Source organism: Sorex araneus, chromosome X (genome assembly GCF_027595985.1).
Source record: "Sorex araneus isolate mSorAra2 chromosome X, mSorAra2.pri, whole genome shotgun sequence".
NCBI classification, from domain to species: domain Eukaryota; kingdom Metazoa; phylum Chordata; class Mammalia; order Eulipotyphla; family Soricidae; genus Sorex; species Sorex araneus.
Window position 1 is genome coordinate 17,146,553 of NC_073313.1, and position 21,472 is coordinate 17,168,024.

General features: G+C 47.5%; 1 protein-coding gene across 2 annotated transcripts in view; it reads left to right on the plus strand.

Moving 5' to 3' along the window:
• REPS2 (RALBP1 associated Eps domain containing 2) overlaps positions 1-21,472 on the plus strand; it is a 243,405-nt gene that overhangs the window by 170,603 nt on the left and 51,330 nt on the right. For both annotated transcript variants that reach the window (XM_055121665.1, XM_055121666.1), the window contains exons 12-13: positions 5,929-5,974; positions 9,260-9,396. In XM_055121665.1, the coding sequence (XP_054977640.1) occupies positions 5,929-5,974; positions 9,260-9,396 (183 nt within the window). The remainder of the gene's footprint in view (positions 1-5,928; positions 5,975-9,259; positions 9,397-21,472) is intronic.

The window sequence follows — 21,472 nt, forward strand, 5'->3', positions numbered from 1 at the left end:
TCAGTATTTGTATTGTGTCATTATAAAGAAACGTCTCTTTTTTTCCTGCTCTTTTCCTCTTTCAGGTATGAAAAGGGTTTTGCTCTTTTAAATTTTTTAGTTCCCAATTTAGATTTCACTGGAAGGATCACTTCATTTGAATGGAGAATCTCATTGTTACGAAGTATAAAACTGTGACGGCTGAGAGTACAGAAGATTTCAACAATCCATAGTGATTTCTGTGTAGAGCAAGGACTCATGGGATAGAGCAATTGGAGGCCCCCAGTGGGAAGTTTTCATGACCAAAAGCAAAATCTCAAATATTTTCATGGTACTGCTTTTCCAGGAAGGCAAGGAAACGTGCAAATACAGGCAGTGGATTCCAAGGAGAGGGAGAAAGAAAAGTTGCATGTATTTACTTTGTGGAGAGTTGAACGTGGGTCTGTAGAGCACGCATATGACTGGCTCAGTGTCCCTGGCCCTCAGTGGAGCTCTCATTGACTCAAGATGAACCTAAGTTTAACGGCTGGGTAGGGTAGATGTTACTCTTGAATCTTTAGTTATGAGGGTATGAAAGAAGATGCTGTTTTTTCCCCTTTTATTGTTACTGCTCTTAATATTTAATAAGTAAAGCATGTTAGTTTGGTTAGCTTGCTACCATCCATACGTATTTAAAGTTGGAACAGAAGAATCAGTATAACACCAAGGCTTATGCTTATACAATATTTATACAATATTTCCCCAACGTCAGGTTCATTGAGGGTTTGAAAGAGAGAGAGGGGCTTGGAAAGACAGGGGATTAAGTGAACTGGGAGGGAAAGAGGATGGAGAGAATATGAATATGAATGAGACAATATGATTCTGATTTATTTGGAGGGGCAGGAACACTCCTTCCAGAAGGCAGTGCTGAGAAGTGAAAAGTGAAAAACTTCCAGATCTGTGATGACTCCCGAGTGGCTGGAATTTCCCGGCCTCCTTCGTTCTTTAGGGTAAAGGATTCTGGTTCCTTTATCATAAGGGGAAACACTTTGTCCCCTCCTTGCTCAGCAAATACCTGGGCTAGGTTCCTCCCAGCTGGAATTTCTGGGAGTAACTTGCATGTGGCCCAGATTTTGTGAAGCTTATGTTACGGCATTAGTAAAAGCTGCTGAAATCTGGAGAATTAACCTGATATTTCTCCAGTGGTCATCGATGCTATTAACTGTTCCATTTTCCTGGGGCTTTAGAGTAGGCATCAAGCATTCTCTGGGGTTTGGGCTGGAGCAAGGCCTCCTTTGTAACATCCCTTTATTGAACAGGGCATCGCATCACCAGGCAAACCTATCAGGGCTTGTCATAGTGCGTGATGTATGTGGGAATCGTTACATTCAGCTCTGTGGTCCCTGGTAAATTCTTAGCACTTCTGCCATGAGGAATCCCTCCTCTAAAGATGCATTTATGACTCCCCGCCAGGGTCTGTTTGGATTTCCAGAGATTTTTAAGGCTGAGCTTTCTATGTCTGGACAGCTGTCCACGTGCTACATGGACCGTTCACCCCAGTTAAACTTGGGGAATTCAAGCCTTTTGGAGAGTGACACTTTAGCCTTGCCCTCGTGTCCTATTTGCTTCCTGGAAAGATGACAGGCCTGCCATGTCTTCACAAGTGGTCGTGCTCCTTCCCTCTCCGTCCAAACAGAACAGCCGTTACCTGCCACTGGGCTTCCTACTAGATGACAACACCAGCCCTTTCCCACTACGTACGGCAGACGTTTCTGTGTTCCCAGTATGAGTCCCAAGACACTCAGGGGCTTCGACACTCATGGAAGAATTCACTGGAACAGACCTCCCGTCTTTCTCTGTGCTCCCAGACCCAGGGGGCGCTGATCATGCCCTGTCTGGGATGTGTTTTTGCAGGTCGAAAGGGACACATCTGCCTACGCTGCTTTCCTAGTTGGTGGCAATAATGCTGATACTGGTCAGAGTAGTTGTGGCCTAGATGATTGTGTGGGACTTTGTTGTCAGGAACTGCATGACACCTTATATAGTTTTATACATCCTTACCTTCTTCACTGATACTGTTATCGGTGGATTCCAATGAATTTTTCGCAGATTAAAGAACACATATAGAACATATATATATATTCTTTTATTCTTTTTATACATTTTTATATATGTTCTTTTTTTTTTGCTTTTTTTGGGTCACACCCAGCAATGCTCAGGGGTTACTCCTGGCTTTGCACTCAGGAATTACTCCTGGTGGTGCTTGGGGGACCATATGGGATGCCGGGGATCGAACCCAGGTCGGCCTCGTGCAAGGTGAACGCCCTACCCGCTGTGCTATCGCTCCGGCCCCTATATATGTTCTTTTTATACACATATTTTTTATACATATGTATTTTCTTTCATACATTTTTTAAAATTTTATTTTATTAAGTCACCATGTGGAAAATTACAATGCTTTCAGGCTTAAGTCTTAGTCATACAATGCTGAAAAAACTATCCCTTCACCAGTGCCCATATCCCACCACCGAAGACCAAAAAAAAAACAAAACACAGTACACTTCCCATCCCACCCACCCCCGCACCCCCCGACTTGTAACTGATAAATTTCACTTTACTTTCTATTTACTTTGGTTACATTCAATATTTCAACACAAACCTCACCATTATTATTAGGAGCACCCCACAAGAGTCAGACCTGTTGTGAAGAGAAATGAAGTCGTGTGGCCGCAGTAGCGGCCGCGCAGTTTTGTATTTCTGTACTTTAAAAACTAAGTCCAGGGAGATTTCTTCCGGATATTCGATCATTGCAATCTTGTAAACCCCATCTGTGGTCGTCATAATATGGTGGTCCCCACGCCCTTCATCCCCGGGAAGGGACAGGCGAGAGAGAGAAATACCTTTCCCCTCCCGGGCGGGCATGGGGTCGCAGCTTAGTTCTCTGGCAGGAAACAATCTGCTAGGAGCAGTCCATGTTGTAGTTGGTTCAGCTGGGTCTGGATTCACGCAGGTGCAGCTGCGGAGGAGCTGCACACACGTGCGGCCCCCGGGGTCACATCTCGGCATCCTCTTTCATACATTTATAGCATTGTCGTCCCGTTGCTCATTGATTTGCTCGAGCAGGCACCAGTAACATCTCCATTGTGAGACCTGTTACTGTTTTTGGCATATCGAATACGCCACGGATAGCTTGCCAGGCTCTGCTGTGCAGCAGGATACTCTTGGTAGCTTGCCGGGCTCTCTGAGAGGGACGGAGGAATCGAACCCGGGTCGGCTGCATGCAAGGCAAATGCCCTACCCATTGTGCTATCCCTCTAGTCCGTTTACATATATATGTATATGTAAATTGAATCACTGTGATATATACACAGTTACATAGTTGTTCATAATTGGAACCAATGGATTTTTTTTTTTTTTTTGCTTTTTGGGCTACACTCGGCGATGCACAATGGTTACTCCTGGCTCTGTACTCAGGAATTCCTCCTGACAGTGCTCGGGGGACCATACGGGATGATGGTAATCGAACCTTGGTTGGCCGTATGCAAGGCAAACGCTCTACCCGCTGTGCTATCGCTTTGCCCTCCCCCGATGGATTTCTTAATGAGCCACATTCTGGTTTTGTTCAGCAGGGCCTGCCATCCCAGGGCCAGCTTCTTCTGACATGGCGGGGGCACGCTGAGGGGGTTAGGCCTGTTCGCCCTCACAGGGTGTCCTGCACACAGGTGGTGATTGTAGCAGCTGCCTCATATTATGGGGCAGAGCAGGACAGTCGTTTGTTACCTGCTTCTACCTGTACTCTCTTTCCTGCCCTTCCCACAAGATGTATGTTCACATCATAAGCCCAAAAGTTACTAATCAGATTGTAAGTCATGGTTCCTAAATTTAAAAAAATGGATATTTGAGGGACTGAAGAAAGACCTTCAGAATCTCCAGGCTTGCAAAAGTAGGAGCCGTGTCCCACGGCCATGCGTTTCAGTTCTCAGATGCATTGCGTTTCGAAAGAGCCTGCACCTCCTTATCACTCCCAGTGAGAATGATGCCATGTTTTCATTATCCTCCTCCTGTTGGCAAGGAAACTGAAGTTCAGAGAGGTGACGGCTGTTACTGCCATGGCCAGGAGAGGCATCGAGGCCCCAGGACCCCCGCTCCCCCATTGGCCTCCTCCACCTGGCTGCCCGCCCAGCTATCTCTCCCTGGCAGGCCCAGGCCTTCCTTCCACACCCATGTCGGCCCCAGCCAAGAAGCAAAGATATTGGCAGCTGACAAGGGAACTAACCGTCACCGTGATGTGCTCTGCGGCCAGCACAGTACTCGAACGTGGCCGAGCTGTGTGCCTGTATATTTCTGGAGAACAGCGGGGCCTGAGAGACAAGAGGGGCCCCGGGGTCTGACTGGAGGGGCCGCCTCCAGCTTGGCGGTGAGTCTGGTCACACAGTGTCTTCGCAGCCCCCCCCTGGGGCCCTGCTTGGCTAGAGGAGCGGCGCCCCACTTGGCCGCTGTCCTTGCTGCCTGGGTGTGCCGGAGGCGGACTGCAGAGCCCTGTCCTGGCCTTCATGGGCCTCTTGGAGCTTTGGCAGCATGTTGGTGCTAGGAAGGGGACTGAGGTCCGCCCGCTCCCTCCCAGCAGCCAGAATGCTGAGTCTGGGGAAACGTCCCTCGCCTCTTCCGCAGCTGACTGCGTCTCTGGGAATCTATAGCGCTAGTTTGCTTTGTGCCTTGTTAGCGTTTTGGCGCCCCTCCCTGTCCTGCTCATGTAGCCCCAGCATCTTCATGGTCCCCGTAAATTCAGACTGCTTCATGCCAAGGAGGGATTTCTCCCCCCCGACCCCCATCATCGGAGCACTGTAAAAGATGGATCAATGCAGCAAGATGTTTTCTTTCTGGAAGAATCTGCAAACTGTTCAAACTGCGTGCTCCCTGTTGCTTGCTAGCAGTACCTCTTCGGTGAATTTCTAGCAAAGTTTTGTGATGAGAAAGGGGCAGTGTTGGCAAAACCTCAGCTTAGCTAGTGGCTTTCAAAGTTGCCTTCTGTACGAGGATTGAAAACAGAAAAGACATTCATTTTTTTAATTTGGTGCGGTGGAGTGGGTGGGAGGGGGCGTGGGGAGGGTGTGGAGGGTGTTTCTAATTACTCCCAGCGACACGTTCCTGGAAACTGGGTTCCGTGGATGCTGTTGGGAAGCTAGTGAGTTTATGAGTTATGTTTGCTAAGGGAAACTCAGGAGGGCTGACAGAATGTTGTGTCTCGGGTTGGGTTGCAGAGACGTGGAGCAGAAGAATGTTTTCTTCCAGGAAATGTGGCAAAGTTCATTTTGGCTCACTGTGATTTCTTGTGCCTTGCTGCTCTGCCTTGCTCCTCCAGGGGTTTTCAATTTGAAGAAAATACATCGCTCAAAAGAGCCAGCCTTCAAGGGAGACGGTTTCAGGATTTATATGGGGCTCTCATGACAAACCTCGAAACCCTCAAGAGGGAGTTCCCCCAAAATAGCACCCTTTGAGAACCTTCCCTGGGTGGGAATTTCTTCATCAAGCACCTCAGATTTAAGAGTGGTTTATTAGTACTGTGAGGAAAGGAAAAAGACGTTGCTTTTTCTTTCCTTGAAAATGTGCCTCTATTTGTGATAGTACAGTGGGTAGGGTGTTTGCCTTGCACGCGGCCAACCCAGGTTCGAATCCCAGCTTCCCATATGGTCCCGTAAGCACCGCTGAGGGTAATTCCTGAATGCATGAGCCAGGAGTGACCCCTGTGCATCGCCAGGTGTGTCCCAAAAGGCAAAAAAAAAATGTACCTCTAGCTTTCAAATGAAATGATAAGATCTTGGAAAGGTGGAAGCCACCCCCACCTCCACGTGTACCCCCCCTGCCTCATGCTAGTCTGTCGCTGTGTTCCGTACCAGCCTAGGTGCGTGTCCTGAGCCTGTGTAACTGCAGAAGTGAAACCCAAATAAACAGAATTGCTCTTTGTTTCAGCCCCTCCTAAGGATTCCAACAGTCTCAAGACCAGACCGAGATCCAGGTAGTGTTCGTTCCGTTGCTGCTTTAATGCCCATTGTGCCCTGTCCCTGCCTCGAGACCAGGCTGGCCCGTGTGCTCCTCGCCCTCCGGACCAGAAATTGAGAAGATGGGCAAGTCTGGAGGGGCTTGCTGAGAGCTTGCAGTGCGGGGGGACACTCTAGGTTTCTTTCCTTATTTCCGCCGGAAGTGGCGGCTGCTGCTGCTGGCTGGCCCCCTGGCATGAAGAAACGTGTCCTGTGCTAGGGCCCCATGGGGATGGGCTGGTCACTAAGAGGGGGGAGTAGCCTTGAGACTTGGGTAAAGGAAACGGACCCAGAAATTGGCTGCCACGACAAGGTAAATCAACTCCGCCACAGTGAAATGTCCGGGAGGTGAAAATGTAGAAGAGGGAGAGAAAACACTGGTGGTTTCAGTGGGGCTGACTCCTTCATTTAAGCGGAGAGTAGGGACTGCTGGGTCTTATCTTGGCGCTGCTGCTCCACTTCACAGTTCAAAAAAAAATGTTGGGGGCGGGTGAGGGGATGCCGGGCCTCCCAAGCAGTGCTCAGGAGGTCCTGGGGCAACCAGCAATTCTCGACCAATTGGGCTGGTGGTTCAGCGCAAGGGCCTGAGGAGGCAATGCTGCTTGGGACTGTGGTGCCGGGGGTACCTGGGTAGTCGCTTTGGTGCTTGGCACCTTCAGGACCACACTTGGAGGGCCCTGGGGGACCCTGTGGTGCCGGGGATCAAGCCAGGCCGGCAGACACAGGCTAGGTTGTGCCGAGGTGCTGCGCTCTCGTAGCTCGCTGTGGTGCTGGCTCCTGGCCCTTTGGAAACTCGTGGAAGAGGGTCCCCCTAAGGCCGAGCCAGGCTTGGCCCCTGCCACCAGCGGTCAAGGCAACAGGCCCCAGGGCTGCGCTGTCTCCACTTAGCGACTTGGCTCTCCTCTGGCTCTTTGGTGCATTGGGCACAAAAGAGAGTTTAAATTTGGTCATGATCCACATGCTTGCAAGACTGACACGTAAGGAACTCTCCTCTCCTTGTGCGTTACGCCTTCGTTTATCCCCGAAGTCTGGATTTTCCCACACGAGGTTTGATTTCCGGTTCACAGAAGGTCCTCCTCTCCCTATTTCTATTTGGAAAAGAAATGTTTCCATTTGGCAGCATTAAAAGGTTTAGTCTAGGTATTAGTACTAGCTTTAGCATGTATGAATAATCTTAGTTCTCCGTGGGAGGAGACACCTCTCCTGAATGACAGAAATATGTATATGTGCACTACATTAACCCGTATTACATCTCGCAATTTGCACTTCAGACTCACGTTATTCCAAAGCAACTGAAACCGCCAAGCCTTGTAATCGCATACTCTGTTATAAAGGTGTCTGGCTAAATTTTATGCATTACCCTTCTAGGAATGGGTCTCTTGGTCTAATCTAGATGTTTTTATTTTTTACTACTCCCATTTGGGTCTTTGCTGAGAGCAAGATAATCAAATTATTTTTTATCCTCCATTTTAGAACAATAAAGCTATGTAAAAATGTGAGGGAAAATAGGAAAATCACCATCATACCGCACTCCTAGATTCATCGTTTTATTGCTTTTCTCCACATTTGTATTTTAATTGGCTGCAGCCATAGTTTGATATTCAGTTAATTTTCCATATGAAAATATAAATATATAGGTTCCATATGGAAATAAAATGGAACAAGATATATGGTTTATGATTGTGCATTTATATATATGTATATATGCACATAACATTTTTTGAGTGAAATATGCCCCCAAATCTATCTGGCATGAAAAGATCTTATTTCTAGCTGAATTGTCTAATGTCCTCTCTTAATCAAAGCTTCCTATTGAAACCTCTATTCTTTCGAGTCAGCCCCCTTTTATTCTGTTGGACATAGTAGCATGTTCTTCCTGCTAGTTCCTGCATGCCTTTTATTTGCCTGTCTCACGAGTTATATACCGGGACCACCCCAGAGCTTGTCACATGCTATTAGCATGGTTCTATTTAGGATTGAAACCCTGCCTGACAAACAGAACCCCTGACTCCCACAAATAAGCCTTGTGGACTTGTTCAGGGAAAGAGAACCTTGCTGTGTCAGGAGCTGGAGGTACATCCTGGTAATTGAGAGATTCTCAGTTCCCAAGTGCAACTCTAACAGCGAAACACGAGGAACAGTCTTTCTGAGGCGACTTTGTCTCCGAGACACATATCTGAACTCAGTTCATTTTCTGCTTAAATGTGAAGTTAGCACACAAGCTGAACAGAACACAAGTACGCATCTAGTTCTTAGAAAAGGATAACAGAGGGGCTGGAGCGATAGCACAGCGGGGAGAGCGTTTGCCTTGCACTTGGCCGACCCGGGATCGATCCCCAGCATCCCATATGGTCCCCTGAGCACCACCAGGAGTAACCCCTGTGCATCGCCAGGTGTGACCCAAAAAGAAAAAAAAAGAAAAGGATAACAGAAAAACCCATCTGGAAACCTGTTCTTCAGCGGCTCACTAACATACAGAGTTGTGCTGATTTCCAAAATAATGTGGTCCTTGCGCCCGGCCCCTCTCTCTGCTCGTAGGCAGTGTCGGAACACTTGAAAAATGGAATTTAGAAATGGAGAGAGACCAGAGTTCCAATCGAACTTCATCAATTTTCTAGCTCTGTGCCCTTTGGAAAGTGATTTAATTTCTTTTTCTTCAAATGCCCTTATTGGAGTCAGAATGTCAGAGTTCCTAGGTAACTGTTGGCTTGTTACCAATTGAGGCAGAAGGTTAAGATGAGACTTAAGCTTTGGAAATTGGATGCTGTTACCAGCCCCCACCCCCGCCCCAGACACCTCCCCCTGCTGGGTATGTTTTCCCCGATTTTATTTGTGGAGATTCCCTTGAGCAGTTTGCCACTCGCAGCCTCCCTCGCACAGCTTGTGTGTCAGTCGGAGGAAGCACTGCTGTGGGTTTCGGCCATGCAGCCCTTCTGTTACATGGGCCTACCCCAACGGCCGACTTCCTGCGTTGCCAGCACTGCAACAGACAACGGATTTGAACGTAGAGAAAACTGGTCCTTTGGGGTCAGTTTAGGGCCCAGGTAGAAGAAGCTCGGGGAGGTGAACAAGAATCTCGTTGAGGGTTGGGGTTGGGGGCCTTATTGAGGGAAGTGGCGCCCAAGCAAGGGTCAGGGGGAGTCGGGGTTGTCTTGGGAGCTCCTTTGAATTGGGAGGGGGGGTTTACCATTCCCACCCAACTCAGCGCATGAAGCTGGACTGCCTTCCTGTCTTCCTTCTGACCTTCCCTTGTTTTGTTGCAGATCTTACTCTAGCACCTCCATAGAAGAGGCCATGAAACGAGGGGAGGACCCCCCGACCCCACCACCGAGGCCGCAGAAAACCCATTCCAGAGCATCCTCCTTGGATCTGAATAAAGTCTTCCAGTCCAGCGAGCCAGGTGAAGTGCCATCTGCGCCCCAGATGTCGCACGGGCAAATGATGGGTGGCTTCCGGAAGGTGGCAGAGGTGCTTCACAGCACAGCGGCTTTCTGGGGAGGGAAAGCAGCTCCGCCTTCCCGCACTCACCGAGGACCTGGGCCCGTGGCATTGGCCACTGCAGCCCTGGGCGGCCCCTGAGCGTGAGGTCAGTGTTGCCCGTGGCCTCGTGGTAGTTTGCATACACAGTGGCTGCCTGTTATTCATTTCCTGAATCTTGAGAGGAGAGGTTCTGTGAACGAGCTCAGTCAGTGCCCGGACTCAACCTATGGTTGTCTTGGTATATTTCCCCCGCCCGGCTACACCTGGCAGTGCTGGGGATCGAACCCGGATCAGCTGTGTGCAAGCCAAGTGCCCTGCCTGCTATACTATTGCTCTAGCCCCAGACGTTTTGTTCCCATGAGAAGACTGGGCCACCGTGTGCGGGGGCTGTTTGCTCAACCTGATCGATGGGTAGGTAGTTGCTGCCGGTGGCTCGGTCCTGGGAGCCTCTGGGGGTGAGACTTTCTCTCTTTTTTTCTTTTGTTGGTGGGGGCTCTCTAGTACTATTTATCTCTAGTACTGATTATCACTACAGCCCCTGCTCCCCTAGCGCTAATTGCCCTGTCTAATGTGCTGCTCGGCTAGCAGGGCCGGGGGCTACTACACTCACCCCTTCAACACTGGAGGTGGGCAGGGGGGTCTTCAGGACCTACATGGTAGATGTTCAGGAACTACGCGGGGCTGGGAATCGAACTCAAGGTATCCACGTGCAAGGCATGTGCTCCAGCCCTTTGGTTTCTTCAGCCAGCTGTTGCTCGGCCGGGCTTGAGGTGGGAAACTCTCCTTCCCCTGCCTCCCTGTGACACGGGGTCGGAGAACAGCGGGCAGGAAATGCCACTGCTTGAGGAGAGGTGTGAGAATGTAGAGGAGCTGCGTGCGCCTTTGCCCCGGGCGCGTACAGCCAGCTGTAAATGCAGCGATTTCCCAGATTTTTGTCTCTATCCCTGTGTCCTTTCAATCAGACAGCCTCAGATGCTAGCGATTTGCAGATTATTATCTTTTCCACTAAAGCAAGGAAAGACCGTCCTTGGCTCACACTTTAGAATGACCTCTGTGTCCCAGCTCAACTCAACATGTTTTATTTGTTCTAATAAAACCCTCTCCTCACAGTAACGTTAGAGATTGGTTTTTAATATACGAGAATCTGGAATTCTCTATAAAATTTGATTCTCTGCCATGAGTTCATCAGATAAAAATTTGCCTTGAATCCCTGTCCCCATACTTTGATTCAAAGTTCTGGCATAATTTCATAGTAACCGGTATTTGGGGCCGGGAGTAGCTGTGGATGATGATGCTATAAAAATTTCACATGGTGGTAGATTATGACCTAAACGATTTTTCTGCGGATGCAAGGATATTAAAACCATCTGGGCAGCTCACACAGCGTGTTTCCCTTGCAAGGAGAGATTGTAAACGTGCAGGCATCTCTCAGGCCCTGCAGCATTGCAGGGAGGGCCAGCTGGGTGGGAGAACGGACGTGCTGTGGCTTTTGACAATGTCACCTCACACAGTGGAACAAAGCAGACAGGGTTTGGAGGCCGGGGCAGCTGTGAACCAACTGATGGAGTTTTCAGGAACAGTTGGATCTTTCTGCGTCTCGGGCTCCTGATCTGTAAAATGGGGCAGTTGGGCCACACACCGGCAAGGCTGGGCAGGGTAGCAGTCCCCGTTTGAGTAGGCGCCATGTTTTCTAGGCACCTATTCCCGTGCAAGCCCCTGTTCCCATGGCCTGAAAACCCTGGGGTTGGTTTCCTGCCGGTGGCAGCAGGCCTCTGGCTAGGAGGGAAGTGCGTTGAGGAGAAAGTCCTTGGAATCCTTTGACCCACTGGAACAGTCCTGGGATTTGTTCCCAAGGGTCTGCCTGCCATGGTACTGTATTAATAGCCGCCCTCTCACCTCTTACCTCTGCCCAGTTTCATTCCCCCCAAATCCCTCAAGCCTGTTCCCAGGTCCCTGTCTCAGGGGCTACTTTAGGGGGATCCTGAGCTAAGGCAGCAACTTTGTGCATCTCCAGTGTTGCCGTGAATTCAGGAAGAAGAGTCTTTGGGTTGGATAAGTGGGAAAGAAGAGCATGGTGGGCAATTTCAATGTCCAACTCTTTTAGCACACCGTTCTACAGAGGAAGTTTCTAGCCCCCCCATTTTTGGGGGGTCATACCCAACACTCTTTGGGTGCATGGAAGTTGCTCCTGGAAGTGCTCAGGGGAACACACAGTGGTAGGGATTGAATCCAGGGCCCAACCATCGAAAGCTAAGCGTGCAGTTTCAGTTGGGCGTTTCTGAAGTAGGAGATGCAGGTGGTACCATTCCGTCTACTCAATTTGTTTCCCTGTTGTTTAATTGGCACAGGAAACTACAAGATCTAACAGTGATGTGGCCTTTCAGTGCATTGCATATTGCTGGGAATGGTGTGGACGCTCACCGATGTGGAAAGCGTGGGCTGGAAACCTGTCAGGATAGTGCACCCCTGAGAACCATGCGCCCCTGGTTCTCTGTGCATCTTTGTTCAGAATCACTCACTCAGTCCTCGCTGTCCGCTATCCCGTGCATCCCAGGGAGCCCTCTTTGCTTTCAGAATAGGGAGCTGCCGCCGTTCTCTGAAGGCCTGCCTGGCAGGGACATCATTGGCGGGGCGTCTCCTGCGCTGCCCCCCTCGCCTTCCCTCTTGTCTCCATGTTCCTCCCACAGTCCGGCGCTGCTCTGCTTGCTCCCCGCCTTGCTCCGGGCCCCCCATTAAGGCTCTTCTCATCTTCCTTACAACCCCTCTGTGGTCTGTCACTCATGCTCTTTCCTGCCCCTGGTGTTTCTGCCCCTCCTCTTCCTCACTGCTTCTCTCTTTCCTCCCCAATCCTCTGGCCTTCATCATTGAGGTCCTCATTTTCACGGATCCACCTCCCCGCCTCCACTGTCATAAGCAGCACAGAGTTTCCCAGCCCCCCCGCCCCGTCACTGTTGCTTTGCTTCGGGGTCTGCTTCTTCTCCTGGGCTTCCATTCTCCATGCTGGCCTCACCTCTCCAGTGTCAGAGGTAGTGGACGTGTAGGCAAATGGTGCCAGACTGTGCGCTAGAAAACTTGGGTTTCTGCAGCTCAATCCACCCCTGATGTTGCCTGCAGTTTCCTCACACCCCTGCCCACAGTGCTCATCTTTGGACTTGTTACCAGTCCCTGAGCAAATGTTTGCCTTTCCCGGGCCCCTGGCGTGAGTAAACATCTTCCATATCATCACTGGCCGTTCTTTCTCCTTTGGTGCGCAGAGAGACCTGTGCTCCCAGTCTTGGCCCGACAGCCTCAGGGGCCACTTGTGTTCTGTTCACTTGTCCTGCGACATGCTGGGTCTCTCTTATCACACACACTTGGGAAGCAGAGGGTGGCCGTGGCGGCCTAATCTGCTGCTCTGTGTCCCCTCGGCACCCCAGCTCTTGCCAGTTCAGCGCTGAAGACAGAGCATCCTTGGGCTGTTCCATTCGTAATACTAGAAGAATAAGGAAAGGAGGGAAAGAGCATGCGTGGCGGAACAAGACAAGACTCGAGTCGAAGGGGAACGAGAAAATGAAGCCTCCAGTTTCTGAAAACAGAATCATAGGAATGAGGTCTAGTTGCTGAGGCAGAGTGGCCTAAAGTTGAGTGAGAGTGTGGCAAAGCTCTTGGGGGCAAGGCAGATGCAAAAACACTGGGACGAAAGGAGAAGGAAGGAAAAGACGAAGGAAGGAAAAAAGTGGTTGGTTCCCTTACGATGCTGTTTCCTCAGAGACAGGAGTAGCCCATAGAAGGAAAGGCTGGCTGGAGACTGTGGTCAGTGTTGAGGGCATAGGTTGGAAATAATGTCATGTAGGTGCCATCACGGATGTGGAGATGGGTAACATGATGGGGGCAAAATAGCCCAGGGCTGACTGGGGATGGAAACCCATTAAATAGAAAGACCAGGGCGGGGCCGGGGTGATAGCACAGTGGGCAGGGTGTTTGCCTTGCACACGCCCAACCCAGGTTTGATCCCTGACATCCCATATGGTCCCCCGAGCACCACCAGCAGTTATTCCTGAGTGCAGAGCTAGGAGTAACCCTGAGCATCGCTGGGTGTGACCCAAAAAGCAAAAAAAAAAAAAAGAGCAAAAAAAAGAAAAAGAAAGACCAGGGCAAGTTTGGAAGCAGGGGCCAAGTGGGTTGCAGTTAATTCACTTTACAACATTCTTGCAAAGAGAGTGAGCCCATGTGATCTGCAGTAGTGGGCGGGTCCAGGCAGCAGTCTAAAGCGTGTGTTTTCATGGGGAGAAGTTGCTAGAATAGAAGCTGGGTGTAAAAGGAGATCACCTTTGCGTCCCCTTGCTCCCAGGCCCAGAGCCTCCTTCTTGGTCCCATGGTATGCTTTGCTTGAGGGAAAAAATATGGCAAAAGTTTAAGTGAGATGGGGCTGGAGCAATAGCACAGTGGGTAGGGCATTTGCCTTGCACGAGGCTGACCCGGGTTCGATTCCCAGCATCCCATATGGTCCCCTGAGCACCACCAGGAGTAATTCCTGAGTGCATGAGCCAGGAGTATCCCCTGTGCATCGTCGGGTGTGACCCAAAAAGAAAAAAAAGTTTAAGTGAGGCTACAAATATACCAAAGCAAGCGGGACTCAAATGTGTGCTCAGTGAATTTGGTTGGTTCATTGGTTTGGGGGCCACAGCCGGTGGTGCTCAGGGCTGATTCCCATCCTGAGGTTCAGGGGTCACTCCTGGTGGAGTTCAGAGGAGCAGATGCAGTGCCAGGGATTGAATTGGGGTGAGCCGTGTGCAAGGCAAGCGCCTGACCTGTTGTATATCTCTCTGGTCCCTTGTTCAGTGATGTTTATAGTGCTGTACTCGCAGCTATGAACGGTCTCTTACTGCCAAAATTTCTGTAAGCAAATCATACTGTGAAGCCAATTTGTTTCAGACCCATATCTGCTCTTTCTCATCAGAAGGGCCATTTCCATCCTCTGTTTTAGAGGAGTAGAAATTGTTTTAAATTTTTTCATTTGTTAAATTAAGACCACAATTTATACAAACTTATTCATAGTTGAGCTTTAAGTTTACTGTCACTCTGTACCAGTCCCAGCACCAGTGTCACCTTCCCTCCACCTCTGTCCCCAGGTTCCTTCCCACCCCCCAGCCCCCAACCCCCTCCTCGACAGGCCTGTTTGTAAGTTGGGTTGTTGTTTGGATCTCCTGCTTTCTGTGGTGGTGACCACCCTCTACACCACAGATGGACCCAGGCCTTTGGCTCCTGCCCCCGGTTACTTCCTGTCCATTTCTTCTTGCTACCCGCCTTGGATTTCTTTCCTCTCTGTCCTTCCCAGGTTCTGGTTTCTTCTTCACTGAATGGAGCTTCCTTCCTTCTGCTCTTGCCTCTGACCCACCCTTTCCAGAGTCGAGACTGAACCTTGCAGCTCCGTAGAAGCCCAGGGCAGTGTCTGAGTGGCCTCCTGCAGGTGGGGCAGAACTCCTGCAGCCGCTGCCATAGTTTTCAAACTTCAGATGAGCAGCCCCCTGCTCCCTTCTAACGTTGAGAACTGCGCCCCCTAGGTGCGGCTGGCGAGAACGCTGTCTTGTAAAGCGTTTCCTACAAAAAAACCAAAGAGGCCTATAAGACCTACATTTCTGGCGTTTAGAAATGCTCCTTTTTCAGAGAATACGTAAAAATAGCACAAAGCAAAGACATATCTATGAAAATTATGAAATTTCCTAACATAAACATCATGGAAAAGCATAGGTAATAATTTTTAAAGGCTTATGAGAAAAAAATTGGTCAACACTATTTGCTTTTCCCCAGCCACACCCTTTGTGCCGTGAAGGGTTTTGCGGTCCTCAGAAAGTGGGGTGGGTGGGGGTTTACTGAGTAGTGAGCAGACAAGAGTCTGTCTTGGGTTTACCATGAATGAATATTTATTTCTACAACTTGAAATAGGCAGAGAGTGAGAGGGAATGAGAGGTGCAGTCCAGACCAGACTTCTATTCAGGTTCTTCTGAGGGCTGTGTTGGGCTCCACAGGTGACGCTGACCTCTTAGATGTCCTTGTTGTCTTATTTTCAGACTATTGCTCCAGCCTTTGTGGAAAATTTCAAATGCATCCGAACAATAGAGAACCTCTATGATAGCAGAGCGGGTAGGGCGTTTGCCTTGCACGTGGCTGACTCAGGTTTGATTCCTCCGTCCCTTTCGGAGAGCCTGGCAAGCTGCCGAGAGTATTCTGCCCGCATGGCAGAGCCTGGCAAGCTACCCGTGGTGTATTCGATATACCAAAAACAGTAACAACAAGTCTCACAATGGAGACCTTACTGGTGCCCGCTCTAGCAAATCGATGAACAGTGGAAAGACAGTGCTACAGTGCTACTCCCATATTACTTTGCAACAGACCCCAGATGTTATAAATCTCTCTATACTTTATAGATATTTCTAATAGTTAAGGCTTTAAAATGTCATGACGAGACTGTTATCATGTGTGCCGTTTAGTAAGTTCTTAATTTTTTATCTACTGTCTAACTAGTATTCGGATCCTCTTATTGTTGGAAACTCTCCTTTTTGGCAATGATGTGTTCAAATTGAGTTCCAAAAAAAGGAGGAAATCGACATTCTGTTTGTTTTGATATCTGTTGTGTCTTCGAATCAATGGAGTCTTCGATGCTTTACCTTTCTTGTTATTCATCATTCAGTCATTCATTCATAAGAAAATCACCCACTTCATAAACATCTCCACATTCTTTGCTTGCATCCTATTTGGCTGGTTGTTGAGCTTTCTGTCTGCCATATTTCTCACAAACTGGTGGGTAGCTCTAGTCTTGATTCAAATCAGATTGAGGTTTTTGGCAAGATTACTTCCTGTCGCATCACATCACATTAGGAGTTCTTTGCTGTCTAATGGCTGTTTTTGTGGTGTATGACTGATCAGTTGGGTTTACATAGTATTATCTTGATTCAGCCTATATTATCAAGATCTCCAACAGCCTTTTGAATAGTGGTTTTATCGGAGACTGATCATCATGACCTACATTCAGTGGTGTGTTAGTAAATGTTTAATAACCGGCCATTAGCCATTTTTTCATGGCTTAAACCAGTGTTTCCCAAAGTAGGCTATACTGTCCTATAAGGAACACTGGATCAATCCAAGGGGCAGTAATACCCTTGGATGAAGTTTTGGGGGGTGCTTTCTATTTGTTCTCGTGGCAGATTTCTGGTGGGGGCTTTGAGCAATATTTTTCTGAAAAGGGATGGTAGGCCACATAATTTGGGGACCTCTTGTTTCAATTTGGAAAGGCTCCCCAGATAACTTGGGGAGCCTCTAGTTCCTGCAATTCTTATTGATTTATCACTATGGGTTAGAGCAGATATGCATCATTTGCTCTCGTAATCATGTTGGAACTGTTTCTAGAAAGTCACTGATTTGATTCATTATTTCATTGGTAGTTGTGAAGTGTTGGCATTGTATTTTAGTTTGTTTTACCTTTATTAATTTGTACCATGATTTGCTTAGTAATTTTCTTCTTGTGGGCCATTTAGCATTGAACTCTTACAAAGTTTATAAACTGAAGAAAACCATAAAATATTTGATGTTCAATATATCACTAAGTTTCTTATATGCACTTGAGTTCCTAGGATGATATGACTGCTGAAGTAGAGTAATGTTAGTGACAGTGTCTTACTTATTTAGCCTGTATTTGCTGAGCACTGGCTGTGTGCCTTTACACTGTGGAAAATTTCAAGAGGAAGATGAACTTGGCCACAAACTGCCAGTTGGTTGCCTTTAAGAAGAGTTCTGAGTCTGGGTATTTCTAACTCAGAATCTTGTACGTTTTGGTGGAGAGAGCATGCATAGGGCTATCAAACTAATTTTTGATATATTCTTTTTTTCTTTTAGCTTTTTGGATCACACCCGGCATTGCACAGGGGTTACTCCTGGATTATGCACTCAGGAATTCCCCTGGTGGTGCTTGAGGGACCGTATGGGATGCTGGGAATTGAACCCAGGTCAGCCGAGTGCAAGGCAAACACTCTACCCGCTGTGCTATCGCTCCAGCCCCGATATATTCTTTACAGTCAAATTCTGTTGATTCTTTCTTAAAGTCTGCTTTGGTTTACTCTGCATTAGCAATGGCTATTAGAGTCATCTTTAATCTCATTTGCTTATTCTTCCTCCTTTCTCCATAAAGCAACAGGATTGAGTTTCTTTTTCCATTTATTGAGATGGGTGCATGAGACCATACAGGTCAGTAAAGGACAGAGTATTCTGACCTGGTATTCCCGGCAAAGAGTTTATTTCAGGAATAAATGGAGATCAGACACGTAAACTTTGCCTACTAGTCAAAAAGAATGGAGACTGTGAAAAAGGAATTGCTAAACTATGCCACTAGAAAGTCTTAGAACAGTCCATTGGAAAGGCAGGGTTCCTGGCTGCACACGATTGTGAAGTCCTGGAGAAACTGATATATAGTCATTGTTACCACACACTCATTTTGAAATGCCTAAGAGTTACAAGTTGGAAAAATTCACGGTGAAAAGAGAGTGCCAAGCTAATTAATATCTTTTTTTGAGATTTTCTTCCTCATGATCCAAGTATAGTGAAGAATCATGGAAGGTGTTCTGCTAAGTGAAATAGTAAAAAAAAAAAAACTTGAAAAAAATCTGCTTACTTCTTGAAATGTTAGATTTAAAACAGACACACAGAGGGGGCTGGAGTGACAGCATAGTGGTTAGGTTGTTTGCCTTGCACGTGGCTGACCCGGGTTCGATTCCCAGCATCCCATATGGTCCCCTAAGCACCGCCAGGAGTAATTCCTGAGTGCAGAGCCAGGAGTAACCCCTGTGCACCGCTGGGTGTGACCCAAAAAAAGCAAATATATATATATATATAACAGACACAGAGCTAGTGATTTTAACCAACCTACAAAGTTTAATAGTAAATTGATTAGGAGAAGTGCATTTATGCTAATGTAATATGAGAAAGGACTTTTGTCTTTTACTCATTTCCCAGTATCTCCATTTGGATCTGTTAGCCCTTATCATATAGTGCAGGGAAAGGGACTTATTTGTAAACACAGACAGATAAATCTTAGATTTAAAGTGTTAATGCTAAAAGAGAACGGAAATGCCATTTCGGCTTACTCTCACATATTAGAGTCGAGGGACTAGATCCAGAGAATGTCATTGCTTTGTTTCAAAGTCCTTTGAGGATGACAATTTTTTTCTGTATCCTTTCTTAGTAGTTTATTTGGCATCAGAGAATGCAGTGTATGTTAATTTAATTTGGAGGGCACATCTTGCTTTTCTTTTTTTCTATAGGAAATAACACTAACATCTGAATTCAGAAGAAACATCAAGGAGTATGGTGCCCTCTATAGGCAAGAAGTGAATATTGATTTTCCTCTTTTCCTTCTCTGTTACGTGAATTGTTAGGCAGATTTCCCTGAGGTACAAGGGAGAAAAAAAAAATTTGCCTTCGTAAATCATTGAAAATCTTGGACCAAGATTTGTTTTTTATTTTTTATTTTTTATTTTTTATTATTATTATTATTTTTGCTTTTTGGGTCACACCTGGCGATGCACAGGGATTACTCCTGGCTGTGCACTCAGGAACCACCCCTGGCGGTGCTCAGGGGACCATATGGGATGCTGGGATTCGAACCCGGGTCGGCCGCGTGCAAGGCAAACGCCCTACCCGCTGTGCTATCACTCCAGCCCCAAGATTTGTTTTTTAATGATACGACATTAAATAGCTACAAAAACTGAAAAGGAATAATGAACTGAATGCCCAGCTTCCGTAATTACTGTGACCCATCCTGTTGCATTTGTATTTCCCTTGCATATGCTTTTACCACTCTTTTAAAGTAAAAATTCATCGAGGTAGGCCTTTCCGAAATATTATAACTAGAACCCGACAATCCGGTGTCTTCTGTGCCTGCTTTCAAACGTTTTTGAGCTTCCTCAGTGTGGTAGCTCAATACTGCTTCTTGTTGCAGGCCAGTGTTCACTGTGTGTTGCTATATGTTGCCGGCTGGTATTCCGGCTCTACCGGATTTTGTCTACCCACTTTTCTGTTTGATGAATGTTCTGCTTTTACTATTGTCAGTAATACTGCCACGAACGTTTACGTGCAAGTCTCAGTGTAACCATATGTTTTTATTTCTCCTGACAAGATAACTAGGAATGGAGTTGCTTGGCATATATTAAATTTATGTTTAACTTTAGAAGAAACTGCCACTTAGTTCCAAGAGATGAGTACTGTTTTGCTTTCCCACTGGCAATGTCTGAGGTTACCGTTTCTCTGTATCCTTTTTTTCCTTTTTTTTTTCTCTTTGAGTCACATCTGGTGATGCACAGGGGTTACTCCTGGCTCATGCATTCAGGAATTACTCCTGGCGGTGCTCAGGGGACCATATGGGATGCTGGGAATCAAACTCGGGTCAGCCGCGTGCAAGGCAAACGCTGTGCTATTGCTCCAGCCCCTTCTCTGCATCTTTACTAAGCTTACCTTTCCTATCACAGCCCTAATGCAGGGGCAAGGTTGGAATCTCACTGTGCTTCTTTTTTTTTTTTTTTTTTTTTTGCTTTTTGGGTCACACCTGGCGATGCACAGGGGTTACTCCTGGCTTTGCACTCAGGAATTACTCCTGGAAGTGCTCAGGGGACCATATGGGATGCTGGGGATCGAACCCGGGTCAGCCACGTGCAAGGCAAACGCCCTACCCGCTGTGCTATCGCTCCAGCCCCACTGTGCTTCTGATTTTATGTTCTTAGTTTCTTTTGTTTTATTTGGAGGCTGCACCCCATGACAGTGTTCAGGGCTCAATTCTAGCTTTGTTCTCAGGAGTCACTCCTGGCATTGCTTGGGGGTCCATATGTGGTCCCGGGTATCAAAGTCGGGTCAGCCACATGCAAGGCAGGTGCCTTAACCTCTATATCATGTCTCTTGCCGCTGTGGTCCTGATTTCCATTTCTCTGATGACTAATGTGTTGACCACCTTTCCATGGGCTTCCTTGTGATTCTTACATCAGATTTCATGAAAAACCTACTCAACTCATTGGCCCATTTTCAATCAGGTGTTTTTCTTATCGTTGAAGTAATGTTCTGTGGTTTATTATATATTAGGAATACAAGACTTTGATCAGATTTTCAATTTGGAAATGTTTCCCCCAGTCTCTGATGTATCTTTTTATTTCCTTCTTTTGGGGGGGAGAGTGGGCACACCTAGTGGTGCTCCAGGGTTAACTCCTGCCTCTGCACTCAGGAATCACTCCTTGTGGTGCTGAGGGGGGGAACCATATGGAATGCTGGGGATCAAACCCAGGTCAGCCACATGAAAGGGAAGCACCCCATCCTCTGTACTGTCTCTCTGGCCCCCAAACCTAATATATTTTTAAATTTGAAGGACTCATGCAGAGTCTTTTGAAGAGTTGACCATCTGACTCGGAAGGCTAAATATTTCCTACATTGGCACATTTGGAGATGGTGGATAGATTTTATTTCCCTGAGTTTATTGTGCACAGCATTCGTAGAAGCATGCTACCCAGTTCATTGAAGTTGCAGTGTTTCCTTGCTTTGAAGCCATCTGACACGCTGCTCCCTGGATCGAGAATAAGCCCCGTCCAGCTGCTTACTCCCACATAACTGCCCTTTTCCCCTCTTTACCAGTTCCTGGCCTGCCTGTTCAAAGTATGATGCTGATTTTTGTTTCCGAGTGACCTGGTGACCTTGGTGATGTCATTTTACTTCGCTGGGCCTTTATTTTCCCATGTGCAAAGAGAAAGAATGGACTTTGATCTCACTTCCAAACTCAGGCATTAATATTTTCCCGTTGAACAATTCTGAGGCGTGTGTAGTTCATCTCTCTTCGCTGGTGAAAAAGATGTTATTCTGTGTAGCACGGTATATACAGTAAGCTTTTATTTTTTCGGGGAGGGGGCATGTCAGTGAGGGATGATCAGGGCATGAGGACGGGTGTTCTTAGAAAGGTCCTCCTGGCAAACATTTAATCACATGCATTG